Source organism: Anomalospiza imberbis, unplaced genomic scaffold, assembly GCF_031753505.1.
Source record: "Anomalospiza imberbis isolate Cuckoo-Finch-1a 21T00152 unplaced genomic scaffold, ASM3175350v1 scaffold_56, whole genome shotgun sequence".
NCBI lineage: Eukaryota > Metazoa > Chordata > Aves > Passeriformes > Viduidae > Anomalospiza > Anomalospiza imberbis.
Window position 1 is genome coordinate 796,859 of NW_027100171.1, and position 24,180 is coordinate 821,038.

General features: G+C 45.7%; 1 protein-coding gene across 1 annotated transcript in view; it reads left to right on the top strand.

Annotated features, from left to right (window-relative positions):
- Positions 1-695: 695 nt before the first annotated feature.
- Positions 696-24,180, top strand: part of LOC137467272 (inositol 1,4,5-trisphosphate receptor-interacting protein-like 1) — a 28,309-nt gene continuing 4,824 nt past the window's right edge. Inside the window, exon 1 of the mRNA XM_068178770.1 lies at positions 696-816. Within this exon, the coding sequence (XP_068034871.1) occupies positions 696-816 (121 nt within the window). The remainder of the gene's footprint in view (positions 817-24,180) is intronic.

The following is a 24,180-nucleotide window of genomic DNA, read 5'->3' on the forward strand; positions in this document are numbered from 1 at the left end:
AGGCATGGGACGAAGAGGAAGAGGAGGGACAAATGAGGATCAGGGAAAGAAAAAGGAACCACGAGGTCGAGCCCTTCCTGAATTTGCAGCCCCCCTGGGACCATCACCCCCCATCCCATGGGTGACCGGGGATGGGGAGCTCGGCCCAGATATCCTGGGGGGGTCCCTGGGTTGGGTTTTTGGGGGGGATGTTTGGAGAATGAAGAACTGCAAAGCTGAGTGGAAAAGGCCCCTTGAGGGGACACTGGGGGGTCCCAGTGGCAGCTGCCGGCAGAGGCAGCCTGGAGGAGCAGAGCCCTGTGTCCCCCAGGAGCCCAAAGTGGGGAGCCCAGAGAGGGGGGAGCGCCGTCATTGGCGGGACCCTCAACAGCCTGGAGAGGGGCAGGGGGGACTCCTTGGAGCCCCTGCAGCCCAAAGCAGAGAGGGAGGGGAGAAGGGACCCTGGGAGCCCAAAAAGCCCTGGCATCCTGTGCCAGGAAGGTGGACAGAGCTTCAGCCAGAGCTCGGAGCTGGTGGGCCATGAGCAGGTTCACCATGGGGAGAAGCCCTACAAGTGCTTGGAGTGTGGGAAGAGCTTCAGGCAGAGCTCCCACCTGATCCAGCACCAGATGATCCACACCGGGGAATGGCCCTACGAGTGTGGGGAGTGTGGGAAGGGCTTCAGCTGCAGCTCCCACCTCGTCACCCACCAAGGCATGCACACTGGGGAGAGGCTCTACGAGTGTCCCCAGTGTCAGAAGAGGTTTCAGACCAGTTCCAGTCTCCTTGTACATCAGCGGATTCACACGCAGGAGAGGCCTTTCCGCTGCCCCAACTGTGGGAAGGGCTTCAAACAAAAGATCCACCTCGTCACCCACCGGCGCATCCACACTGGGGAGAGGCCCTACGAGTGTCCCCAGTGTGGGAAGAGCTTCTCCAGGAGCTCTACCTTGACCCAACACCAACGGAGGCACCGGTAAGGGAAGCCCTGCAAATGCCTCAGCTGTGGGAAGAGCTTCGTGCCCTGCTCCAACTCCATCCCCCATGGGAGGACCCACTTTGGTCAGAGCCCTGGTGACCCACATTCCCAGTGATCCCTGCTGAGAAGACACCCGGAAGGTGGTCTCCACGTCCTCCTGGTTCCCCATAGGCACCTGGATGAACACAGGGGCAGGAACATCCATCAGGACTCTGATCTAAACTGGAAATTCACTGACAGAAAGTGATTTCTTGACTTTACACCCCAAAGAAATCTCACCCGCTCTGTCCAGTTATTTCTTCTGGTGGCATCAAGCAGTGCTGCATGATCTTGGAGGTCTTTTCCATTTCAATAATTTCTTTCTTCACCCTGTCTAAACAACCAAAACTGGGGTGAAAATAAAAAATTGAGCAAAGAGACCTAAAGCTGCACCATTTACCTGGATTTGGGGGTGAATTTGGGGTTGGTTCAATAGAATATTTGGGAGGATTTGGGTGTTCTGAAGCTACCAAAGGCAGGGGACATGTCCACAATCTCATAGGTGTGCCGGCAAAAGGTGTCCACCTGAGCCCGCCTGTTCTCCAAGAATTCTAATTGTCTGTCCCAGTCCCTGGCCTGGCTCTCCCTATCCGGGATGTTCCCCCAAAGTGCCCAAATCACTGCTGAACTGCCCGAGCTGATCCTGGCTGTAAATGTTCCTGTCCACCAAGCTCTCCTGGTCAGTGCCATGGGAGGTGGGAGTTTAGGGGCTCCTGGGGGGACTGGGAAGGGCTTCTGTCAATCCTGTGGGCATTTGTGGTGCTGGGAGGGGGCTTGGCAGGGTCTATGAGGGAGATTTGGGTCCCTGAAAGGGCTGTGTGGCTTGCAGAGAATTTGGGTGGGTCCTGGGGGAGATGGAAACGGGTTTTGGTGGTTCTTGGGGTCATTTATTTTGCAGGGAGTAGTTGGGGGGGGATCCTGGCTGGGAGCTGTGGGGTGGTTTGAGGAGTCTGGGAGTGGCTGTGGGGCTGGGAGGGCGTTTTTGGGTGGTTGTGACTCCCCCAGACTCCCAAAGCTGCCACCAGACCCCATCCCCCAAGATACTGCCAGAGCTCAGTGGCTCCATGGTGGGGTTCATCGTTCTGGCTCTGCAGAAGATATGGGGGGGTCCCCGGGGCCGTGCGTGTCCCCCCAGAGCGTGTGTGACACCCCCCATCCCATTGTCACCCCCTTGTCCCTCCCCACAGGGCTCCAGCCCCAGCTCCTGCTCCCCCAGAGGGAATTTGGGGAGGGGGCAGGGGGGTGTGCAGCCCCCGCCGGGGGATGGCCCCAGCCCAGCCCCTTTGTTCAGCACCAAGCTGGGCTCGGGGCTGCAGGAGGAAGAGGCCGGTGGGAAGCAGATCTTGCAGCTGGGACAGTGCTGGGGGTCAGGGCAAGGGCCTGCCCTGCACACCTGGCTCAGGTGTGACCCTGGCCCGGCAAGGGAGCGGGACATTCCCATCCCCAGGGATCAGGGCTGGGAGCAGCACTTGGGGCACGGACATGGAAATACTGGGAGCGACTGGGAGCACACTGAGGGCGTGAATTATTCCCCCACCTCCACCTTCTCTGGCCGCCCTGCCAGCTGAGAAATGCTCGCTGGGCCTCGGCCTTGGCCAACAGCCCCTGGGCTCAGCTCCTTGGAGCTCATCACAAACACTGTCTGCTCCAGGCACTGCTGCTGCCCAACCAGCTCCTGGTGGCTTTAGGAGCAGCCCCGGGAAGTGTTTTTGTTCCCTCGGTGGCACAACAGCCCTGTTCTCACCCTGCCAAAGAAAGCTGTGGATGCCAAGTGCGGCCAGGATGAAACATTGCTGGCACTGAAGCCCCTCTCTTGGGGCCCTACAGACAGCGCTCCAAAAGGAGCCCCTTGGAGCTCTCCTGGGCCAGCGACTCTCTCGGAGTGGGGCCTCTCCGAGCCGGGAACTCTCCCGTTTGCTGCACTCGGGGATCCCCAACAACGAGGGAGCCTGGGCCGATCCCCCCACTCCTCCAGGCTCAACCCTTCCCCCGCTGGGGAGATGCCAAAGCATCGGCAGGGAGCATTTCCCGGCCCTCAGGGGAATTTCTCACAGGTGCCTTGCACTGACTCTGTGTCTGTGTGCACACAGGAGTGCCTGTGCTCAGGAAATGTGGCAGAAATGCTGCTCTCTGAGGGCTCTGAGTGCCTTGGATAGCTGAGCCAGTCAGGCCTGTCAGTAGGGTTAAATCACAAGGTCTAAGCTAAGTTAATTTGTGCTAAGAGTTGTTCTTTGCTAAGTTGTTAGGTTTAAAATATAAGCCAAGTTGAATATTGTTAAATGTTATTTCTCAGTTAAATTGCAAAGTCATAGGTTATAAGTTCAGTTAAATACTGTAAAGTGCTGTTCTTTTGCTAAATTGTGAAGTTGAAGGTGGAAGTTAAGGTTAAGGTATAAGTTAAGTCCTGTTAAGTTTGAGCTCTGTAAGCTCTTGGGCAGAATCTGCTCTATGGCCTCATACCCGACTCTATGATGTCACAGTCCACTCTCTGATGTCACAAAACCGTCCCTGTGATGTCATACTGCCACTCTGTGATGTCACAGCACACACTTTGACCTCACTGCCCGCTCTATGATGTCATACAGCCATGCCATGATGTCACAGCCTGCTCTGTGATGTCACACAGTCCCCTCTATCACGCCTTAGCTGCTTGATGACCTCACACAACAAACTCTGTGATGCCATAGCCCAATCTGTGACAGCAGCACCTCTGTGGCTGTGTCATGGAGGCACAGAGCAGCTGTGATGTCAGAGAGGGGCTGTGTGACAGCACAGCGTGGGTTGTGTGAGGTCACAGATTGGGCTGTGACATCACAGAGCTTGTTGCATGAGGTCATCCTCACGAGGGGATCCTGCGGCCCGAGCATAGCATTCCTTTGCACTGCGCTGGCCGCCAAACGAGCCCATTTGGCCTCAAAAACCTCAAACTGCACAGAGTCAAAAAGAGCATGTTCCACAGAACGGATGTTGGAAGGTGTCAGCATCTCAGCAAGGAGCATTCCGATCGTCTGCATAACTTCAGCAGACCCGACACCATGCTGGGCAACGGTGTCACGGATTTCTTTCACTATCTTAAACGATAAAGGCTGATGGGTGCTGTGAGTAACGCCCCATAGCACAGGGAAAGCCTGGGGACCCCCTGGCAAGGTCGCATCACCTGCCGTGTCCCGTCCCGTGGGCTCCACAGGGACAGCAGCAGCCACCTGACTGCGAGGCAGTGCAGCATCACTTGACACCACGCTCCCCGCAGCATCAGCAGAGCCAGAGGAGCCTCCTCCGCGATCCTGCAGGCGCTGCGAGGAGGCAGAGTCGCACATCTCCTCAGCCTTATCCAGGACCTCCTGCCAAAACCGCCCGCGGTGCCTCGGACGCACGGTCACCTGGCAGGCGGGGAGGGTCCACAGAGCCGACGGGGAGGGTCCGCGGCCACGGGAACCCACCGGCCTCCCGCCGGCCGCGTCAGCAGCCGCGCTCAAGGTAAACAGCCCCGCGCCCCGCCGCAGCCTCAGCCCCCGCGGCAGGCGGGGGAGCGGGGCCGAAGCAGCCGGCAGCTCGGCGGTGCCGCCCGCCGCAGCGCTGGCAGAGGGCACCGCGGCGGACACAGGCGCCGGCGCGGAACGCAGACCCGGCGCGGCGCCCCCCGCCCCCGGCGCGGGGCAGGGATGGGGCGCAGAGAGAGACGCGGTGTGCAGAGCCGCGGCACCGCGGGCCGACACGAGGGAGCCCGGCACGGCCCGAGGAGCGGCGGAGCCGTGCCGCGGAGCCGCGCAGCGGGCACCGCCCCCGCCGGGCGGAGCGGGGCGGGCTGCCCGCCTGCTGGGCCGGGGCCCGACGGAACAGCGGCCAGCGCCCCGGCTCCGGCGGCTCCCACTGCCGCCGCACGCCCAGCAGGCTGCGCAGGCTCGGGAACGGGAGACGCCGCTGCCCCGCAGGACGAGCCCGGGGTCGGAGCGGGCGAGCCCGCTCCCGCCGCCCCCAGGGCTATGTCGTGGAAACATTGACATGACAGCTTTTACTGAGGACAGCTCTGTGGAAAATCAGAAGTGTGGCAGCTTCACCATTTGTTAACTAGAAGAGAAACTCAAGGGGAGAATGACTTGCAAGAGAAACTGTTTTGAAGGCCCACATAGCTGTTTCTTCACCACTCTGACCCCTTCCCCGGCTGAGCAGATTGATAGCCGAGATCCCAAGGTGCACTATTTCCACTCAAGCAGAGCCTCCTGAAGGTGTTAATGGCTGACAACGTTTTCGTGTGGAGCAAGGAGATGTCTCCTCCCTGTTAATTGCAATCGATGTACGATGTTTCTCTATCAAGCACTGAAATGCTTTAAAGAGAAGTGTTTGATTCCTGGTTTAAAGAACTGTTTCAGCCATGACCTGGGAGGCAGAAGGTGTCTCAAGGAATGCTCTGGAGTGCTTTATGTAGGAGTCAGATAACGGGATTGCAGTGGCCCCGCTCAGGGAGGAGGTAGGGTGGATGTTTGCTGCTGTTTTAAAGGTGTGAACAGGCGATAAGGAGCAGCAGAAACACGGGGTTTACAGATCCATTGATTATGCGATCACTCCATTCAGCCAAGTAAAGGTTTTTGTGATTTAGACAATTAACTTTTGAAAGGAAGGAAAAAAAAAAAGGTTGAAGAAGATACAGATGGGCACAAACACAGGAGATGAGCACTGATTTTAGGTTATGGGGAGAAGCAGAAGAAGGCAATTTGAAGGAAGATGAGGGAAGCTCTCAGGGTGTCAAGAGGCCCTTGAAAGGGACCCATCTGTCTGCAATTTCCTGCCCTCTCAGGTGGAAGGAGTGATTAATGACCAGGAAGGGATATGAGGGATGTGTAGACAGCTGAGGGTCTTTTGTAGAAGTTTGTGAAGCTTTAAGTAGTCTGCTGAGTTTCTTGCAGCAGAGAAGCTGAGCCTTGGTTGTTGGTAAGCTTTGAGAAGCTGATGTTGAGCTATCTCAATTGAAAGAAAATCTGCTGTGGTCTGAAATGTTTTCTACCACTGAAGAACCAGTACTGGGGTAGAAATGTGCTCTAACCAGGTAGGAAGCCTTTCTTTTTGTGGGGCAATGTAGAGAATGAGGGAAGACCTAGTAAAACTGGGGGAGGATAAGGCTGGAAAACTGTGTGCTGAGATGTTGATTGGAAAATACAGGGATGGGGCAGCAAATGGAAGCTGCTGTTGGAGAAGAATAATATGATTGTGTTAGAAAGCTAAGTTTTTGGGACATGGCCTAGAGAAATGAAAGAGCAGGCAGGGGGAAATGTGGGAGAAGGTAAGGTTTGTGCATTGGGGCAGTACAATCCAAATAATAGGTTTTAATAGTGCTTTAAGCTCCAGGACTGGCTAAAAAGTCACTCTAGAAGAAAAAGAACATTTCACTCTTTTAGATGTAAATAGCTGGATAGATTTCATGCAAAGAGAGAAACATGATCTTTTTGAGAAAGAATGTTGGTTTTTTTCTATTGGGGATTTTGGACTTACCTGATGTGGAAGCACTGGCTGGTAACAAGAGATGCAGACAGAGGATCAGAGCCAGGATAGAAGTAAAACAGGCTGATTATGTCGTGGTAAAAGAGCTTGGTGGAGATGATAAGGAAACACATTGGCAGATATTAACACTGTTAATTAACATTCAGCCTTCATCTGCATGAAGAGCTATCTCACAGTATAATTTGGTAGTGGCAATGGAGATGAAGAATAGATGCAAGATTGGATGCAGCTGGCAAAGAGCACCCTAGATCCTCAGGATGAAGGATAGTCTGCTGGCTGTGATGCAAGGCATCAAGGGGGAGAGGAGCTGTAATAGGAGGGATCTGGCACTTGAATGAAGAGAATCAATCAGTGGTTGGTAACTGGCCATGGTAGACATCTGGCAGCATGACTGTACAGCTGTGACCCTTGCATCTGGAGACAGTTACATGGCTTTGTGTCCAAAGCAGGAGTTTCAACAGGAATCTGAACTCGAGTGCAAAGTCATTCCTCACTGACTGATGTGTGTGCAGTAAGTCAAGGGTGCACCAGAGCAAAGCTCCCCCCTGGCTGCCTGTTCTGGCAGTTTTAGGATCATGTTGGCCAAGGGAGCAAGCCTGAGGGTGCCATCACACTGGGGATATATCTGGCATGGTGGAGGTGGATTCAACTCCAGACCTGTCACCTGTCCCCACTCCTTGGTGATGAGCAGTGACACAGCCATGGCTTTGCCTGTGGATTTGTGGCTTTCCAACCTTCCTTTGCTTGTCCTTAGAAGAAAGACATGAGATGATTCTTGTTCTAAAATTAAATAGCTTTGTTCCATTGCCAGTGAAGAAAAAAGCAAGAGTTCATTTTTTTCATCTCCCTTAAAGGATGCCAAACATGGACTGAATTCCTCAGGGCATCTGTAGCATTGCCACTCTGTCTTCTTGTTACTCTGACCATCTTCATCACCACATTTGATGTGCAAATGTGGAAAGCAAGGCTTGGGTTTATAATGGCTAATGGCTGATTCTTTTTAACTGCTCTATTAGAAAAGGAAAAACATGTTGGCGAGTTGTTTTTTTTTTTTTTTCCTTCCTGAGCTGCTCACAAAGTGGAGCGAGACAGATACCTTCTGGTCATACACCTCATAGAATGGTTGAGCAAATGTAAAAAGAGCTGTACATACTGACTAGGGCAAAGAAAATCAGCTCAAGCTGCTTCTTGGGACTGTCCTTATTAGTTTGAGGGTTGTCTGGACTCTGATGCTAATGGTGCACAATGTTTTGGGAAGCGTTTAGGCCAGCTGGATTAAGATACATTAGTGTTCCCAACCAATGAAAGGACCAGTCTTGCTGGCACCTGCTCCCCAGTTATTTCTGATTCAGTGAGATGAAAAAAAATCAGGTGATAGAGAAACCTGTAGGTTAGCTTTTGTCATAACTAGTATTAACTATTACTGATCAAAAGAAAGATGATGTAACAAACCCATTTTGCACCATCGTATACCCATTAACAACCCATTTTGTATCATCCATGTGAATGTAAGTGCTAAAAATGAAACTAGCCACAGCCCCAGGGACATAGGTCTGAAAAAAATTAATCTTTAACAACAAAATGGAGAAGGAGTAGAAGTAAGCATGGAAATGAATTTTTTGAGAAGGATTTGCTAGCATCAATATGTTATAGACCCAGCTCTGGCAGAAGCACAGCTGTCCAGCTTTCAAGGTCTGCCTGCTGCAGCACCAGGCAGAGGGACCTGCAGGGAATGTGCCCTTTGTAGCAAGGGACTCAAATTACACTACTTATTCCTGTTTCTTGAAAGGGCTAATTAGCTCAAGAGTTGTGCAGAAGGGCTACCTGCCTTCCAGGGGCCTCCTCAGGCCCCTTGGTTTCACCTGAGGCCATTTGGACATAATGGCTAATTGAAGCAGAGTGGGTTCAGATACCTGTGTATCATGGAGCTTTGCCCCTAGCAATTGTCAGCTTTCAGAAAAAGAACAAACAACGAATAATTGGCTTCACTTTTTTACAGACTGATTGTTCTAAGGGACCTAAGCAGAGCGGTTTCTTTAAATTCAGGATGGACAGGTGCATCTGCCAGTTACTTCTCACCTAGGAGAAGTATCCAGCAAGCACTTGTCTTTGCTCATATTGCATATTTGTGAGTAATTAATTTGGCATTAAATTTTTGGTGGTTGTGTTCTGCATACTGGTATATGTTTTCTTGGGAAAAGCAAAACCCATATTGCCTGTTTAGGTAGTTAAATCAGAAAGTTTGACTGTGTGGCTGAGGAAGAATTGCTGTGGTGGACTCTTCCTCGTGGATAACTCTTCTTGAGTCTGCTGCCATTGCTGTCTGCATCCTTACCATGTCATGACATTGCAGTTTGATAATGCATGTGATTGTGAAAGTGGAAAAGTGTGACCTGGAGAAGGATGCAGTGGGATAGGGAAAGAAATACGGAGTTGAGGGGACAATAAAGAATTGTGAGTAAATATCAATCTTCAAAATGACACATTTTCTGCCTTGAGATTTTGTATGCATGTGCACCGTCCATGTACATCTAGCTGGTCTTTTTTTGGTTTTGGCTTTGTTTTTTTGGGGGGTATTTTTTTGGTGTTGTTTTATGGTTTTTTGGGTGGGTTTTTTTTGTTTTGGTTTGTTTTTTTTTTCTGTCTTATGGACTTCAGATAGTGATTCTCAAGAGAAATAACACTGGTTGGAAACAAAATTGGTGGTCTTTGAGCTCCAGGACTGATGAGTAGTGAATAGTTGTTTCATTCCATGTTTTTGTTACATTATTTTTAATCTCTTAAAACCTTACTTTGTGCTTTAAATGACAGGGGAAAAAATCAGTTATTTGGGCTGATGTTTTCCTGTAGCTTCTGATTTGGTGTATTAACCAGAGGCAAAAATGTTATGTTGTGCAAAACACTAAAAAAACAAAAAAGATGAACCTATTTCTTCTGTGTAGTTGAATTAGGACAAATACAAATATTTTGATGAATGGAAACAGTGAAGAGCTCAGTCCTTTGAAAAAGATATGCTGATTTGAAACTTTTAAATTTCTGATATTAAAAAAATGTGGAATTGTAGAAAAGTAGAGCTGGAAGACATCATGAGAGCTTATATTGCTGATTTCTTCCCTGTGGCCAGAGCAACTCAACCTGAACTATTTGGGACAGAAATGTATCCAGCCTATGCTTCAGAAGGTCTGGGCTACTGAGAATAGAAAATTTCAGGAACCTGTTCTCACACATCATTGCTATTGCTGTCAGGAACTTTTCTCTTAATACTCAGTTTGCATTTTCTTTGTAGGGACTGCAGGTTTTGATTCCTCTCCTGCCCATGACAAACCTGAAAAGAAATTTGTTCCCTTCTTGAAACAGCCCTGCTCAAACCCGTCCTAGATGGGATTAGGATAATATATTAGGATGAAATTAAAGCATTTGAAACAATTCTAAATTCCTTTTTTTTTTGTGGGCTGAATACTCAGCTTTAAGAAGATGCAGTGTGGGAAAGGACAGAGAAGCACCAAGAACTGAGCAGGCTTATACAGCTCAACAAAGCCAAAAGCAGAGAAGAGCCTTCTTAACTCCAGATTTGATTCCTGGTTTGTTACACAGACCATCTTCCTTACCTAAGAAGTACTGAGCGTCTCACAAGGGACACTTGTCATTTAAAGCAGCATAATTTAGAGACATTGGTCAGTTTTGAATCCAGCTGCTCGTGGTTCCGTGTGAGCCGGTTTCCGTGGGATTGGATCAAGACTCTTTGCAGTGTCTCTGGTAGATGGGATATGCAAAGGGGCACATGGTTTATATGTGGTGAAGAGAAGCACTGAAAAGAGATGCTGCGAAAACCCTAAAAGCTGTCTCTGAAATTCCATCGTTATTTACTGCATAATTAAGCACTTTTTCTGACACATCCTCCCCTATGATTCCCTTTAAGTTGGAGCATCTGGCCGGGTGTTGCACAAGAGCCCAGTTTTCTTCTCCCTATACACCAGAATTTTGATTAATTAATCATTGCTTCTGTTTGAATAATACATTAAAGATGCACTTGAATGTTCTAGGAAAAAAGTAAAATTAAAAAAAGAATGCACACAAAGGGAAATACTGCTCTGTCTTGTGAAATGACATGTTCTCTTCAAATGGCAGGACTGTTCTAAATGTGTTACTGGTCAGGCTGTATTTCTTTTCCTGCTTGTTTCTTTTCATGTCCATTTCACATGGTGATAGTCACTTGCCTCAGCAGGCTTTTAAGTCACCAAACTGTTGAATTTTAACTTGATATGGAAGAATGCTACAGTTAGGACAAATATGCTTTTTGAGACAATACTTTGCTATATTAAAAAACAAGGAATTATGAAGCTTTCATATTGTTGTCTGCTGTCCATTTTTATTCATGACTTCACAAGAGCAGCTTCGTGCTGATATGACCAGAGCAAGTTGAGTAGTTGTACTTCTACAAATTTCACTATGGTTTCAGCTCTTGGTCTGAGATTTTTTTTTTTGAAAATACTGAGGGTTGGACTAAGCTTGCCTTCATGTAATTTGAGCTTTTTGGAGTTGCTCAGTGTTTCCTGTGCATGCTGCTGAAGCAGCATGCTGATGTTGGATCATGCATGTTCAGTGTGTCTGGTAAATAGAGCTCTTTGCAATCCTGTTCTATTGACACTTTTTAAAGAGGTCTTAGTAGCAGTGACAGAAGAGATAAGGTGGTGCTGTGTATTGAAGTGAGAGCGAGGGCCTGGCTAGCTCTTACTGCTGAAGAGCTGGGGTGTGAGAGGAGATCACTGCTGAAATCCTGGCTGTGCAAAGCTAAGGCAGCTTCTGTCCCTGGCCTAAAGAGACAAAGTGCTGCCTTTTCCCCAAATGAAGGACCATGGGGAAATCAAGGTTTCATGCAATTGTTTCGGTGTCTCTCAAGTGGTGATAGCAGTAAAGCACAGGGTGCACCTGCAGCCTCATTTGGGTCTGCCTTCCTAGGTGACTGAGCAGGAGAGCTTTCCAGTCTTTATATGCTGTCAGATGTGACACTTGGCCAAAAGCCCCTACTCTGAAAATGTAACAAAGTGAAGCCCATATGACTGCTGAGATCTCACTAGATGGAGCAGGGAAGCACTGCTGGATTTTATCCATGGAGGCTCTTTGAAGAGCTTTTCTCCCCTTCGGCCCCCTTTAATCCATTTTCAAGCCTAGCAATGCCTCATGTTTACCCAGCAGGCCCACATGAAAAGGTCACTTCTATTTCTTTGACCTTTTTCAGCTCAGTAAACATTGGCAGCTGGAAATCCTTTCTGTAGACATGTCAGCTGCAGTGAAATGGTGCTGCAGGTAGTGACATGCATACAGAGCATCTCTGACCTCTGATGTTGTTTTCCCATCAACACAGAAGTTTTCCCAACATTTTAGTCCTTGTGACACCAATTGCTCTCAGGAGCTTGTGGAAGGGTTTTCTTTCCCTTTTCCCTTGGCATTGTTTGGGTGCTCTCCTTATTTTGAAATGAGATAGTAAATATTTGCAATCTTGAATTTGTAGATGTGCTGGTTATCACAAATGTGTGGTCATGGCTTTTATATCCCTCAGGTGTTAGTACCAGTTTGTTGGGATAGGAGGAAAATTTTTTCCTGACAGTTTCTTTCCTAAATTTTTCTCTGAAGTGGGAGACCATGTCTAAGACCTGGATGAACTAGTTTTGGTGAGGATGAAGGGGAAGGAGAACAGCAACCTACGGGCTGAATCTTGAATTGTGACCTTCTACCCAACATCCACCAGAACCAACTGCTGAAATTAATGCCCCTGCAGTGGAAACACAGACACAGTGTGAGCACCATGAGTAGAGCTTTGTCCTGCTTTGGTTTAAGAAGTTAGGTTCTCGTAGCTCTAGTCCAGATTTGAATGTTCTTTCTAAAACAGAAGTTAAACTACAACGTGTCTCTCCAATGCCAACCTTAAGCCATGGCCAGGTATTGCCATCAGTCTCTGCTGCAAATCCTGGAGAGTCTCATCAGCCAGAAGGCTCGTGGGAGGTGATGAAAAGCAAGTTGTCATGTTGTGTTCAAATTATAAGTGCTTTTGGGTGGAGCATTAGCTACACAATTCCCATGAGGCAGGTGATGTTTTTCTGCACATCCTGTGCAAAGCTGAACCTCATTTCCCCTTATTTTAGCAATTTGGCCTTGTTTTTTGAGTTTTTCATAATACTCTCAATGTGTAAGAACGTTTTCATAGGGAAGTATTTGTGCAATCTTGCTGCCTCTGGGAATTGTTACAGGTGGTTGTAAACCGTAGGCTGTGATTTGTACTTGCCCTATGAACTCTGCATCTGTCACACCGGGTAATACAATTACTCCTTTTTACTTGTTGACGACCTGCCACGTAAAAGTCCTCCTACTCGAGACTCAGCACTGAGCACAGGGCCTTTTACTTCAGCTGGAATCAATGTTACCTCTTTGTTGCTCAGGGTTGCCTCTACTGTGGTTGCCACGTCCACTCCGAGACTCCCTCGGGTGGCTGGGACGCGCTGGTATAGGAAACTGTATTTTTCATCTGTGTCAAAGGGGTGTGCTGGGTCAAAGGGGTCTGTACTTGTGTCTTCACACGGAGACCCCTCACGCTGCTCTGCGTGTTTCCCGACAGTCTGCGAGTACAGGCAGCAGTAGCACGAGCATCAGAGTTACACACACAACACCAAACAGTTTTGGAACAGGTTCGCCGCATATGACCAAATTCAGCACATCAGAAGCGGGTACCAGTTTCAATCTTTTTGTTACTTTGACCTTTTATTTTAGTTTGCTTGCCTCCGCTTCCAGACAGAGCAGCTGCAATTACATGACTATTGGGGTTCCCAATATTCCGACAGAGACCTGCCCGGGCTTGCCTTGCTGCTGAGTCCAATGGCGGCAGCTGGGATGTTTCCTCCCCAGTGACACCCTTGGGTTACTCAGAGGCTGCGAGCGATATTCCTCAGTGGAGAGGCTTCAGGCGATGGTGAAGAAAGGAGGCACTTCTGCTAGAGCTTGATCCAGAGTCTTTATTTCAGCTACAGAGTTGTGGACCTGGTGGCAGCTCCAACAGAAGGCCCGGCCACGTGGCTGGATTGTCCTTTTAACCCGGGGGTAAGGGGAGGGGCAGGGACAGGTAGCCACCAACCAGGTGAGGGGGAGGGGTGCCAGGGGAGAAGGGGCACTTAGGTCTACCAATAGCCACAGGGGGCAGGGGGTATCTTCAAATCTGCCAATCACTCGACCCCCTGGACCCCCTGTCTCACAGCCAGGGCTCATGGGGGTTGGGGCGGGGGGAGAGGGTTACCTTTGGGAGGGAGGAGACGCACCGCAACACATGACCTTGTTCCTTTAATGTTTCTTTCATCGCTGCCGTGGAGGCGGCTGTCTGATTATTCTGTTCTGCCCGAGTGGCTCTCATAAGCATTTAGTCAACTGGGCTCCCTTGTGGTAATGTTGCCAGGATTGCTCTTGTTCTAGGATTTGCTCCTTCAAAAGCCAGAGTGCGGAACATATGTTCCTGGAGTTCAGGTGGCAAATCTGCATTTTCTTTTATTGCTGCTGACAAACGGTCTAGGAATTGTCCATAGGGCTCTGTGCTTCCCTGACGGACAGTGGTATAAGGTGCAGTTTTCTTCTTATCAGGTACAGACAAAAGAGCTCGGTGGGCTAAAGTCTGTACAATTTGGTGCATTTGAATAGGATATTGTAGCTGAACTTGTGTGTTAGAATAGGGTCCTTGCCCAGTTAGCATATCTGCTTGCATACCATACAGAGGGTCTCCTACTATTAAATGTTTATTTGCTTCTTCAACTGCTAATCTTTTCCATTCTCTTTCAAACAACAAATACTGAGACGGAGTGAGGAGAAGGGAAGCAACTCTTGCACAGTCAGCAGGGGCAAGGACATCTGCTGTAAAAATCAACTGAGTAATTTGTCGGGCAGCTTCTGATCGAATACCATGGGTAGTAACTGTTTGTTTTGCTTGTTGCAGTATTTTCCAATCATGAGGTTCCCAATTTGCTTGATTATTACTGCTTATTACAGGGCAAGCAAGAGAACTGGCAGCCTGCCACTCACTTTCTATGACAGCATCTCGAATCACACCCGACCATCGTTGTTGAATTGGATTTTTTCTGGCCTTGGTGCCTGCAGGGGTATTGCAAGGCATCTGGGCATCAGTGGAGCAGTAGGCTCCACAGGGGGTGTCACTGGGACTGGGACAGAAAGGGGTGTAGGAATAGATTTTAGCACTGGCACAGTCTCTGTTTTTCTAACTGTTCCTGCGGTATGGATAATTCTGCTAATTTCTTTAAGACTTCTTGAATGGAGTCATTAGAATTTGATTTTTTAACTTTGTTCTTAGATTCAGAGCATTTTGACCTTCTAACTGTATCTTTTTCCTCTCCCTCGGACTCAGCCGACGGCATAGATTCATCTGTCGCTGTGTGAGGCAAAGGAGGATACAGGGAAGGGCGGCATTCTTTTCTTTTTCCTTTCTGCCCACAAGCTGAAACTCCCTTTTTCAGCCTTGAATCACCCTCCGCCTGAGGAAATTCTTCTATTTCTCCTGCTTCAGGCACTGCTTCCATATCTATTGCTTCTCCTGAAGGGGGATCGGTTACTTTTTCTAATTCTGGATCAGCTGCAGCAGACTCTGATGGGGCAGCCTCCTCTTTTTGTGATGGATTATTTAGCAACTGTTGCAAATTAGAGCAAACAGGGGCAGAGATTCCTTTCATGGGGACATTTCCAACTCCAAAAAAGTTAGCAAGACGTGACAGTTTGGAAGGAACTGGTTTTACATCGCCTCCCAAAGCCTCAATGGCTGTGGCAGCCACCTTTTTCTCAGCTTTCATAGTCTCTAAAGTTTTGATGATGGATTTCCAAGTAACTCCTAACTCTCTGGCTTCTTTTCCATTTTTTCCACCTTCTATCATAATGCCCCTGAGGTAGTTTCCTACCTCTTGCCACTCAGATTCACTAAACAGCACAGCAGGGTCAGAAACTTTCCTTTTTTATGTGCCCATTTTATTAGGGCTATGACATCTGCTTCTTTGGTGTCCTCACCTCTCTTAGAGAGGATAGTTGTCAGTAATTTAATTGCCGTGTCTAATTCCATCGTGGTCTAACCTCAGCAGGGACTTGATCAGCCGCTTAAGCTCTGGACTCTGGTCTCCTTCTTCACCAGGCCTCTCCTGCCTCCAGCTCTCTGGCTCCCAAATCAGGTGCTTGCCTGATGCTTCAGAGTCTTCTGCATTTAAGCAATCCGCATTTAAGCAAAGGTGTCCCTGTTCATGGCACCAGTATGAAGAGGGTCCCACGGAGAGCCGGCCGGAGTAATGACACTCAAACCACTGTGGAACCCCTGGGACCAAATGATAATACAGGACAACAGATTAAAGAGCTACCACGGGATGTGTTGATTGACATCAAGAATGCAGCATGCAATGCAATTTTACAAACTCCATCAGCAGGAACACCTGAAAACATCTACACAGGGATCAGGCGAGGACCTTCAGAACCTTTTACTTCATTCCTTGAGCGTCTCACACAAGCAGTGAACAGGCAAGTGAATGAAGAAACAGCAAAACCACTCCTGATTTGGGGTCTTGCATTTGCAAATGCCAACACAAAATGCAGACAAATCATCAACACGCTGCCTGGTCAACCCTCGTTGGAAGAAATGGTGAGGGCCTGCAGCAGGAATGATACACCTCAACACACTGCATCCATTCAGGCAAACATCTGGGAAGAGCAACTTTAAAGGATCCTCCAAGTTCGGGATGGAAGATTTCTCAGAGCACTTCAATTACTGTTTCAACGAAACAACTTTACAGATGACACATGAAGATTGTGGAAGAGGACCAGAAGAAAGAATCACAATTACTTGTTTCTTTGTTGTGGGACAGGTTATCATTGTGTGGGATACACACTGTGAGAAAGGGACATCTTATCATAATGAAAATTGAAATAGAAGATTAAATAGCATAAATTTTTAGTAATTTATTATATTAAGGTTTAAGTTAGGTCGTATTTTAATATTTTATTGATGATGGGCTTGATTTTTATATAGTTTGGTTTGAGTTTAAGTATTGTTTAATTAGAGTATATCACTTGAAGTTTTATTTTAGGTTTGGGCCCTGAAGAAGCTAAGTTTTATAAAAGTTTAATTGATAATGAATTTATATATTATTAATTTGATACATCTGGATTTTATAAAGTTAATATAATTTAGGAATTTTTTACCAAGATATTTTTTATATTGAGTTTCAGTACTGTTTGATTGAAAAATTATTTTAAGTTTTTTCAAAGATCAAATTTATTTAGCTAACAAAGTTTAATTGTTTTTCTTTAATGATGGGAGGATTTCAACTGAAAAGGAAGTCATGAGACATTGATGAACATTGATTTAAGGAGGAGACACAGTTTGTTGAAGCCTTGGTTTTGTTTCAGTCTTCTGTGTTTTATTAGAAGTTTATCAATATATAAGAGTCTTAAAGGAATTTGTTTTGGGTTTTCTGAGATTGATTTCATCATTTAATAGTCAGTTTTTATAGTCTGTTATTTCTTTATATAATGATACAAAGGGTGTTTGTTTTCAAATCCTTTCTTTTATTTTTTAACTATTTAAGTGTTTTATAAATATTAGTGTTAAGAAATTTTATCTTATTACTAGCTGAAACCTTGTGCTTTGTTCTTTCATAGCAAATTTTCATATGTTTTAATGTCCTTTATGCAATCTTATCCAGGTTGCATGCCATTTTGAAGTCTCATTTTGGTTTCTAACTGTATTGTGCATTTTTCTAGGTGGACCTTCTGGTTTGTTTTTATATCTCTTGTGAGTGGAATCATTGCATTTCTATTTTTTATCATTCTCAAATGTTTTTCAGAAGATCTCAAAGGGAGATGTCTGAAACATTTTGTCAGCCTTTTGTCAACTGCTGATCTTATGATTTTGTCCAATTGACATCCTTTTTCCCTCAAAGAAGTTTCAAGGAAAATGAATCCTTGTGTCATCTGATCGATTTACCCTCTTGAACTTCAAGTGTTTATTTTATGTGACAATGTTATGATAGGTTGTTATGTTTTAAGTATCATATATGTATTGTTGGTACAAGCTTGGTTTTAGATAATATGTTAGGGGACATCACTCCAGTTTAAAGTTTGGGCCCTGGCCAGGCTCTGATTTTAACTTGGACAGATGAGTTTGCCAGCAAAATCCAGAGGTTTCTGCACAAAAAATGAATAATATGCAGGTCATTTTGACCTACCAGTTCGATCCTACAGATGGAACAGCTGAGGCAGCTTTGAGGTGAAACTTGCCAGCCTTGCCAGGGAAAGGATGCCGAGGATTTTCACTGCAAACAAATGCTGCACCTGTTTGCAGACTCTGAAGTGCTGGCACAATGTTTCTAATGATTATGCTTTGTTCAATTTTATATATGTTATTTAGAATCTCTTTCTTTTGAATCTTCTTGATTTTTTGTCAGTTTTGATAAATTTTATGCATTTTATCATTGAGGTATTTTGTCTTATTTTATATTATGTTTTATATTTTTCAACCTTCCTGTTTAAAAAAAAAAAAAAAAAAGAAGGAGAGAAAGGTGAAGAAGTGCCTGAAATAAGGCTGGAATGAGGCTGGAGATTTTGTGTATTTTAATCTTTTGAAATAATTCTTTTGTAAAGCGCACTTCACTGATCATCGAGTGAAACGTGAGGAGAGTCCCAGACACTGGACAGATCAAATTGAAAAAAACACTCAAATTAATAACTTTGGGAAAGAATTGTGTTTGTGTTTTCACAGGGGTTGAAAGTACGCGTGAGATCTTGTTGAGTTCAGAGGAGAGCAGATCCTGACTCCAGAAGCAGAGAAGTCAGCACGCAGACATGAGCAGGTGTCAAGACAGTGGACATCTCTTCGTTCTACATGCAGAAAGAGGACTCTGGGACTTGGGTTTCTTTTGGGACTTGAGTTGTCATCTTTCCATTTCAGGAAAGGGAGATGATGGTGTTGCATTCCAGATTCCCATGGGGAATGAGGCCTGCAGTTTGATCAAGTGTTATACTTGTGCCTCATCTTCTCACTGATTGCCTTGGGCAATGGGGTGGTTTTGTTCATGTTTCAACCAAGGGAAATGTTTGGAAAACTCGGGGCAACACATCAGGGTTGACACTATCAGTCTGAAACACTCAAGGCCAGAAAAGCCCTTTTCAACATGTTTGAATTTGCCAGGGAACAAATGGCTGATTCCAAAAGATATCCCTCCAACAATTTTGCAATTTGGAGAATGGAGGTGGTGTTTGGATGGGGTTTCTTGCTGCAGCTCCTTATGAGCCTTGAGAACTGGAAAGTTGTGGCAAAAATGAATTTTTATATAACATTTCGGCTTTTCGGAGTGGCACAAAACAAAGATAAAATCATAGAAGTCACTCCAAACCACTGAATTTGCAAAGAAGCATCATCTTGGTGTATCTACACTAAGATGTCGAACAAACCATCCAACCAGGTTTCAAAATAATTGCCACGAGAGATCTTTTTCATTTGTAAGAAGACAGTTTGATTTGCTATCCCTACAGATATCAGGGACAGTCCATGCAGCATTGGCAAATCTTTTGTTAACACGCAGCATGACTTTGATAAAAGAGCAAGAAGGAAAAAATCGAATGAGTGAAGTGATCCAGATTGTGACAATGATAATGTTAACACATGGAAAAAAGGCTCAGAAAACTGGGATGGTTCTGCTTTCACAGCAGGTGGCATCAAAAAGAGCCTTGGCACAACTGGATCAAAAGAGGTTGTGGGCAGAGTAAAGATGCCCATGCCGTTTCTTTTGCATTGGATGATTTGTTAGCTAGGAGTGTGAAATGAGAACAAAGCAGCAATTGAACATCTATTGCGGGCACATGGACACCAGAGTGATAAATGTGAAGAGGTATCATGAGAGAAAACACACCTGGAGGGAAACTAAATCTTAGATGGATGCTGTGTTCAATTTGTTTAACCTTTCACAGTTGTAGAAGGAAATTTTGAAAACAGTTGTATATCTTTACAGGGTATTGTAATTCTTCTGATGCTTGTGCCGTGCATGCTTTAGCGCATGCGGCAGACCACGGACAGAGCTGTCAAAGAAGTGTTCTTGGTTCAAGAAGGAGGGGGAGATGTGGGAATCCAGGGCAGCCCTCTGGCTGCCCTGGAAGGTCTGGGACCCTGGCAGGGGGTCAGGAACCCCCCTGTACAGAGCCCCAAGAGACACTGTCTCTGTTCTCTGTCCATGCAAACGATTTTTCAATCTTTCAGGATGAATTACAAGCTCTGACTGTTTGATTTAAGTAGTAATTAGTGTGGCACGGGTGCAAAAGTAGAATTTTAGCATTCTAGATAAGGGGTTCAAAGGGGGCAAGATGGAGGAAACTGGGCGTGCCTTGTCCTTTTTCTTCTTCATACCCTCCATACTTCACTGTGGTGTTGGCATTTTTCTATGGGTTTAGGCTGGGGACACACTGTTCAACATGGGTGATAGGTATTGGCTCATTATTGTAAATATAGCACACGTAGTTTTTGGTATATAATGTTTGTAACATCCCACTGAGGGGCAGAGCCCCACACACTGTCCTGCAAGACAGACCTGCTGCAGGTCAGAAAGAAAATATTTTAGATAAGAAGAAATAAACAACCTTGAAAACCAGCAGAGATGAATTACGACTCCTTCTTTGGCAGCGGGACTGAAAGACAGAGACTTTCTACAATCTTGGGAGCATCTACGTGTCACAGATCCCGACAGGTTTTGGTTCGGGTTTTTTGTTTTTGCTTTGGGTTTTTTTTTTTCATTTTGTTTTGATTTTGTGCTTTGGTTTGATTTGGTTTGGTTTTGGGTTTTTGGGTTTTATTCCCCCCCTTTTTCTTTTCTCTTCTCTTAAAGGAATGGCTCTTCTATTTGCTTGGAACAAGAAACTTGTCCGGAAAAGAAATTTTCTCGGCAAATTTTATTTCGTTTCCTTTAGTATCCAGAGCACTCCCAGACCGAGCTGATGGGCAGCCCGTGCCCTGTGCTCGGCCTGCTGGCACGCCAAACTGTCGAAACGGCCTCCCCACCGCCCCTCGCCCAGGACCCTACAAACCCTCCCCTGCAAAACAGCATCCCAGCGGGGCCAGCGGGGAAGAGAAGCACGTACGTGCAGCGGCAGAAATCAGCAGCAGCCGCCGGCCCCCGATGCGACTCGGCCCGCCCTGCCCCGCCGCACCGCCGGCGGCAAGCGGCCGGCCGCTTTTGGGCGGGTTCTTTGAAGGCCCGCAGAGGTCTTCGGCCCTCAGCGGGGATCTGGGGGTCACGGGGTCTCAGTGCTGAGGTACGGTATTAAATTCTGGGGTTTTTTTGTCGTGTAGAGGCACATGTTTCTGAAATATAGCTGTCTTTTTAAACTATTATTTCTGTTTGCTCCAAGAGGATGTTAACAGACTACATAAATTAGAGGGGAGTTATACTTGAAACACTCCGAGCTGCATTGGAGATATTTCCATGTGCCTGGTGGGGATGATGTGAGACATGGAGGACATTCACATCTTCCTAGAGCATCAGAGAAGGTTGAGAGCGCTGCCTCAAGTGTTTCAAGGGGACTGACATTTATTTTTGTAATTCTTTTTCTATCACTACGTTGGTATGTTAAACTCCACATATGTGGTTTTCTTTCTCCTTGCCTCTTTGGATCACCAAATCGTGTTTCTCTGTGGAATTTCTTAGTCTTGTGTGTAGTTCTTGTTGGGAATGGTATCTGAGGAGTTTCAACACAGACACATTTATGTATTAATGGACAATTTTTTAAAGGAGATAGATTTCTTGTTGCTTTGAATGTAGATTACACCTCCACAGGCACAGAGATGTGACACTGATGCTGTCTTCTTCAGCTAAAACAAACGCTCTCCAGTTAGTTACGTTTCATCTGTGTCAGCACCCTGCCCTTACGGGACCTATTTCTGCTCTGTTTTTCAAACTTATGTCTTCCTATGCATGGCAGAATTGCACTCAGGATGGTGTGATGGGACAGGCTGTAAACCCTTCATCGGGGCTTATGATACGTTTGTCATGAGTTTAGCACCCAGATGAATTTAATGAGTAAGCAGAATGACATGCTATTTATTTACAAGCTTCTCTTTTGCTAGATTTGCATGCCACTGTGCATGCTATTCCACTGTGTAGAGATGTGTTTGGATGTGTTTGTGTGAGAGAGACGGAGGAAGCAAGATGAAGGGATCTTGACAACATTTTCATAAATTCAGGAAACAGTTGCACTCACCGAAGCCAATGAATACCGAAACTGAAAACCTGACATGAGTTATGAAAGTTAGCAGTAAAACCCTCCTAACATACAGCCAGCCTTCTCACAGCTAGGCCTTTTGAGATAATTCCCAAAAGCAGCACATACCATATGGCAATGGCATTTATTGTGGATTTGACACTCACGATTAGTGAATTCCTCTCAACTTCAAAAGCAGATAGCCTTTGGCAAAATCCTGATGGATGCATCTGGCAGGTAGAGAGGGGGAGAAAAAAAATATTGAGGTCAACACAGGAAAAAAAGAAATGTCTGAAATCTTAGTTTAGAATAGTGGCAGAGACCTGCTGGGAGTGGTTGGGAAAATGCCTGAGCTCGTTTAAAAAGACAATGAGCAGATGATTGATATTTAGGCCCTGACCCAAACTTTTATTAGCAACTTTAAAAAGCAACTTTCAAAACTATTAGCAACTTTAAAAACTTTAAAAAACCTTTCAGTTTGGCTTGAGGGATACCGTTTCCTGTCCAAACTTATCCACCTATATCCCTGTAGGGGGGAAAACAACAACAGATACAGATGCAAAATAGCACATAAATCTTAATTTGGAGAGCTGTGATGGAACTGAAAAGCCAGAAGAAAGAGAATTACGAGAATTTATTGTGCCTTGTCTTACTTTTTTGGGGGGGGTGGAAGGTGTGTATTTTTCCACATGGATCAAGAAAAAATTCATTGCAGTTTTTTCACACTTACGTATTGTAAATGATACCAGTATGGCTTATCATAATTAAACCATATTTTTGTTGTTGATATCGGGATGTCAGATGTACTGAATATTCAATAAAGTTGTCAGAATGAAGTCCATCTTGCTTCCCCCAAGTGTTTCAGACAAAATAATTCCAAGGTTTCTGTAAGATGTAGGAGAAATGGGCTGTCTTGCCAGTTCTCATAAGATTGTTAGTCATGTCACTGACAAGTCCTGGCATCTCTGTTCTTTGGAATTAAGACTTGAAATATCATGAGGAGGAGAATACAAGGTTCTTTCCCTTCTTTGTGGGAAACAGACGAAAACTGGCAACATCAGGCAGTTCCAGAAAGCTGGTCACGTGTGTGTGTTTGAAGGAAAGTTTTCATTCTCTTCCAGGTGCAGTGTGTTTATGGCATAGGTCCATCTTCCCAGAAGAGCTGAGCATTTGCTGGGGCAGGAGAGCTGAAAGTAAGCAAGATTTTGCTCCACAGTTACTGAATCTCCCAGCTGCATCAGTCAATGGTGGATGGGGAAGAGGGAGAGGGTGGGGTAGTTAAAGATGTGTCTGTAACTGCAGGAGTGCTTCAAGAAACCACAGCATGTCACAGCTCCTTTGTGTTCAGACAGCAATTAAAATTTCAGACCTTCTCTTAATGGCAGTTACAGGTTTTCATCTTCTCTGGGTTTTCATCTTCAGAAGTGGGAATCTGTGCTGGAAATGTTAAGATATTCCAGGGAGTCATGTGGCGATCAATGCAATACAATGCATTTCCTTTATTGCATGCCATACTCTAAAAATGTGTTCTAAAAAATTGTGCATGTATAAAACTAAAGCTACACACAACTCAATTGAAATATGTTGTAATACAGAATCAAAGTCATATATTCTCCACCTCTGTTAATATAATACACTATGATCTTTAATCACATATCCTTTGTTCCCACATTTTCCCTGATCCATTAGTTGAAAAATTCTCTTCTTCACTTATACTTAACTTTTAGATACTGATTCATGTCATTACTATCCCAGAAATTGTCACTGCTTGCTCTTGTGATGTTTTTAGGGTGCTCGCTCTGCATAGACCTTACTTAATCTATGCATCTTAGATACAAGTTTGAGGTGCTTCTATTTTTATGTTATAGCTTTAATATACGGAGGAGCTAACAAACTGTCTTCTAATAGAAGACTGACATCTTTAGAAAACCAGGGGATGAATTATTCCTTATTTTCATACTCTTTGTCTAGCTCTGCTTTCAGTCTAAGAGAACTGTGTGTATTTATCATTCATTTTCGTGCACCTGGACATAGCCTGTGACCTTCATCCAAACTGCAGAACTCCTTAAGCACAGAAGTGACATTCAGCTTCCCTAAGAAGTGCATCCTCCTTGTCTGCTGCATCATTTAACATGCTCATTCCAACATCTAGAGCAGATGCAGAAGGTTTTCATATACCAGTCTCATTCATTAATGTCATTTTCAGGACAGCATCAGTTTTGTTACTAAAGAATGGAAGAGTCTGTGTCCTAATTCATATAAGTTCAATTCATACAGTGTAGACAGTCATGTCTCTATCTTCTGGGTAATAATATTTTTTAATTAATTGAGAGGTACTTCCATACATATTTTCTGAGTGTATCTCTAGGTTCTACTTTATAGGGAAAAGTAGACTATAGCCAAACCAGAAGATT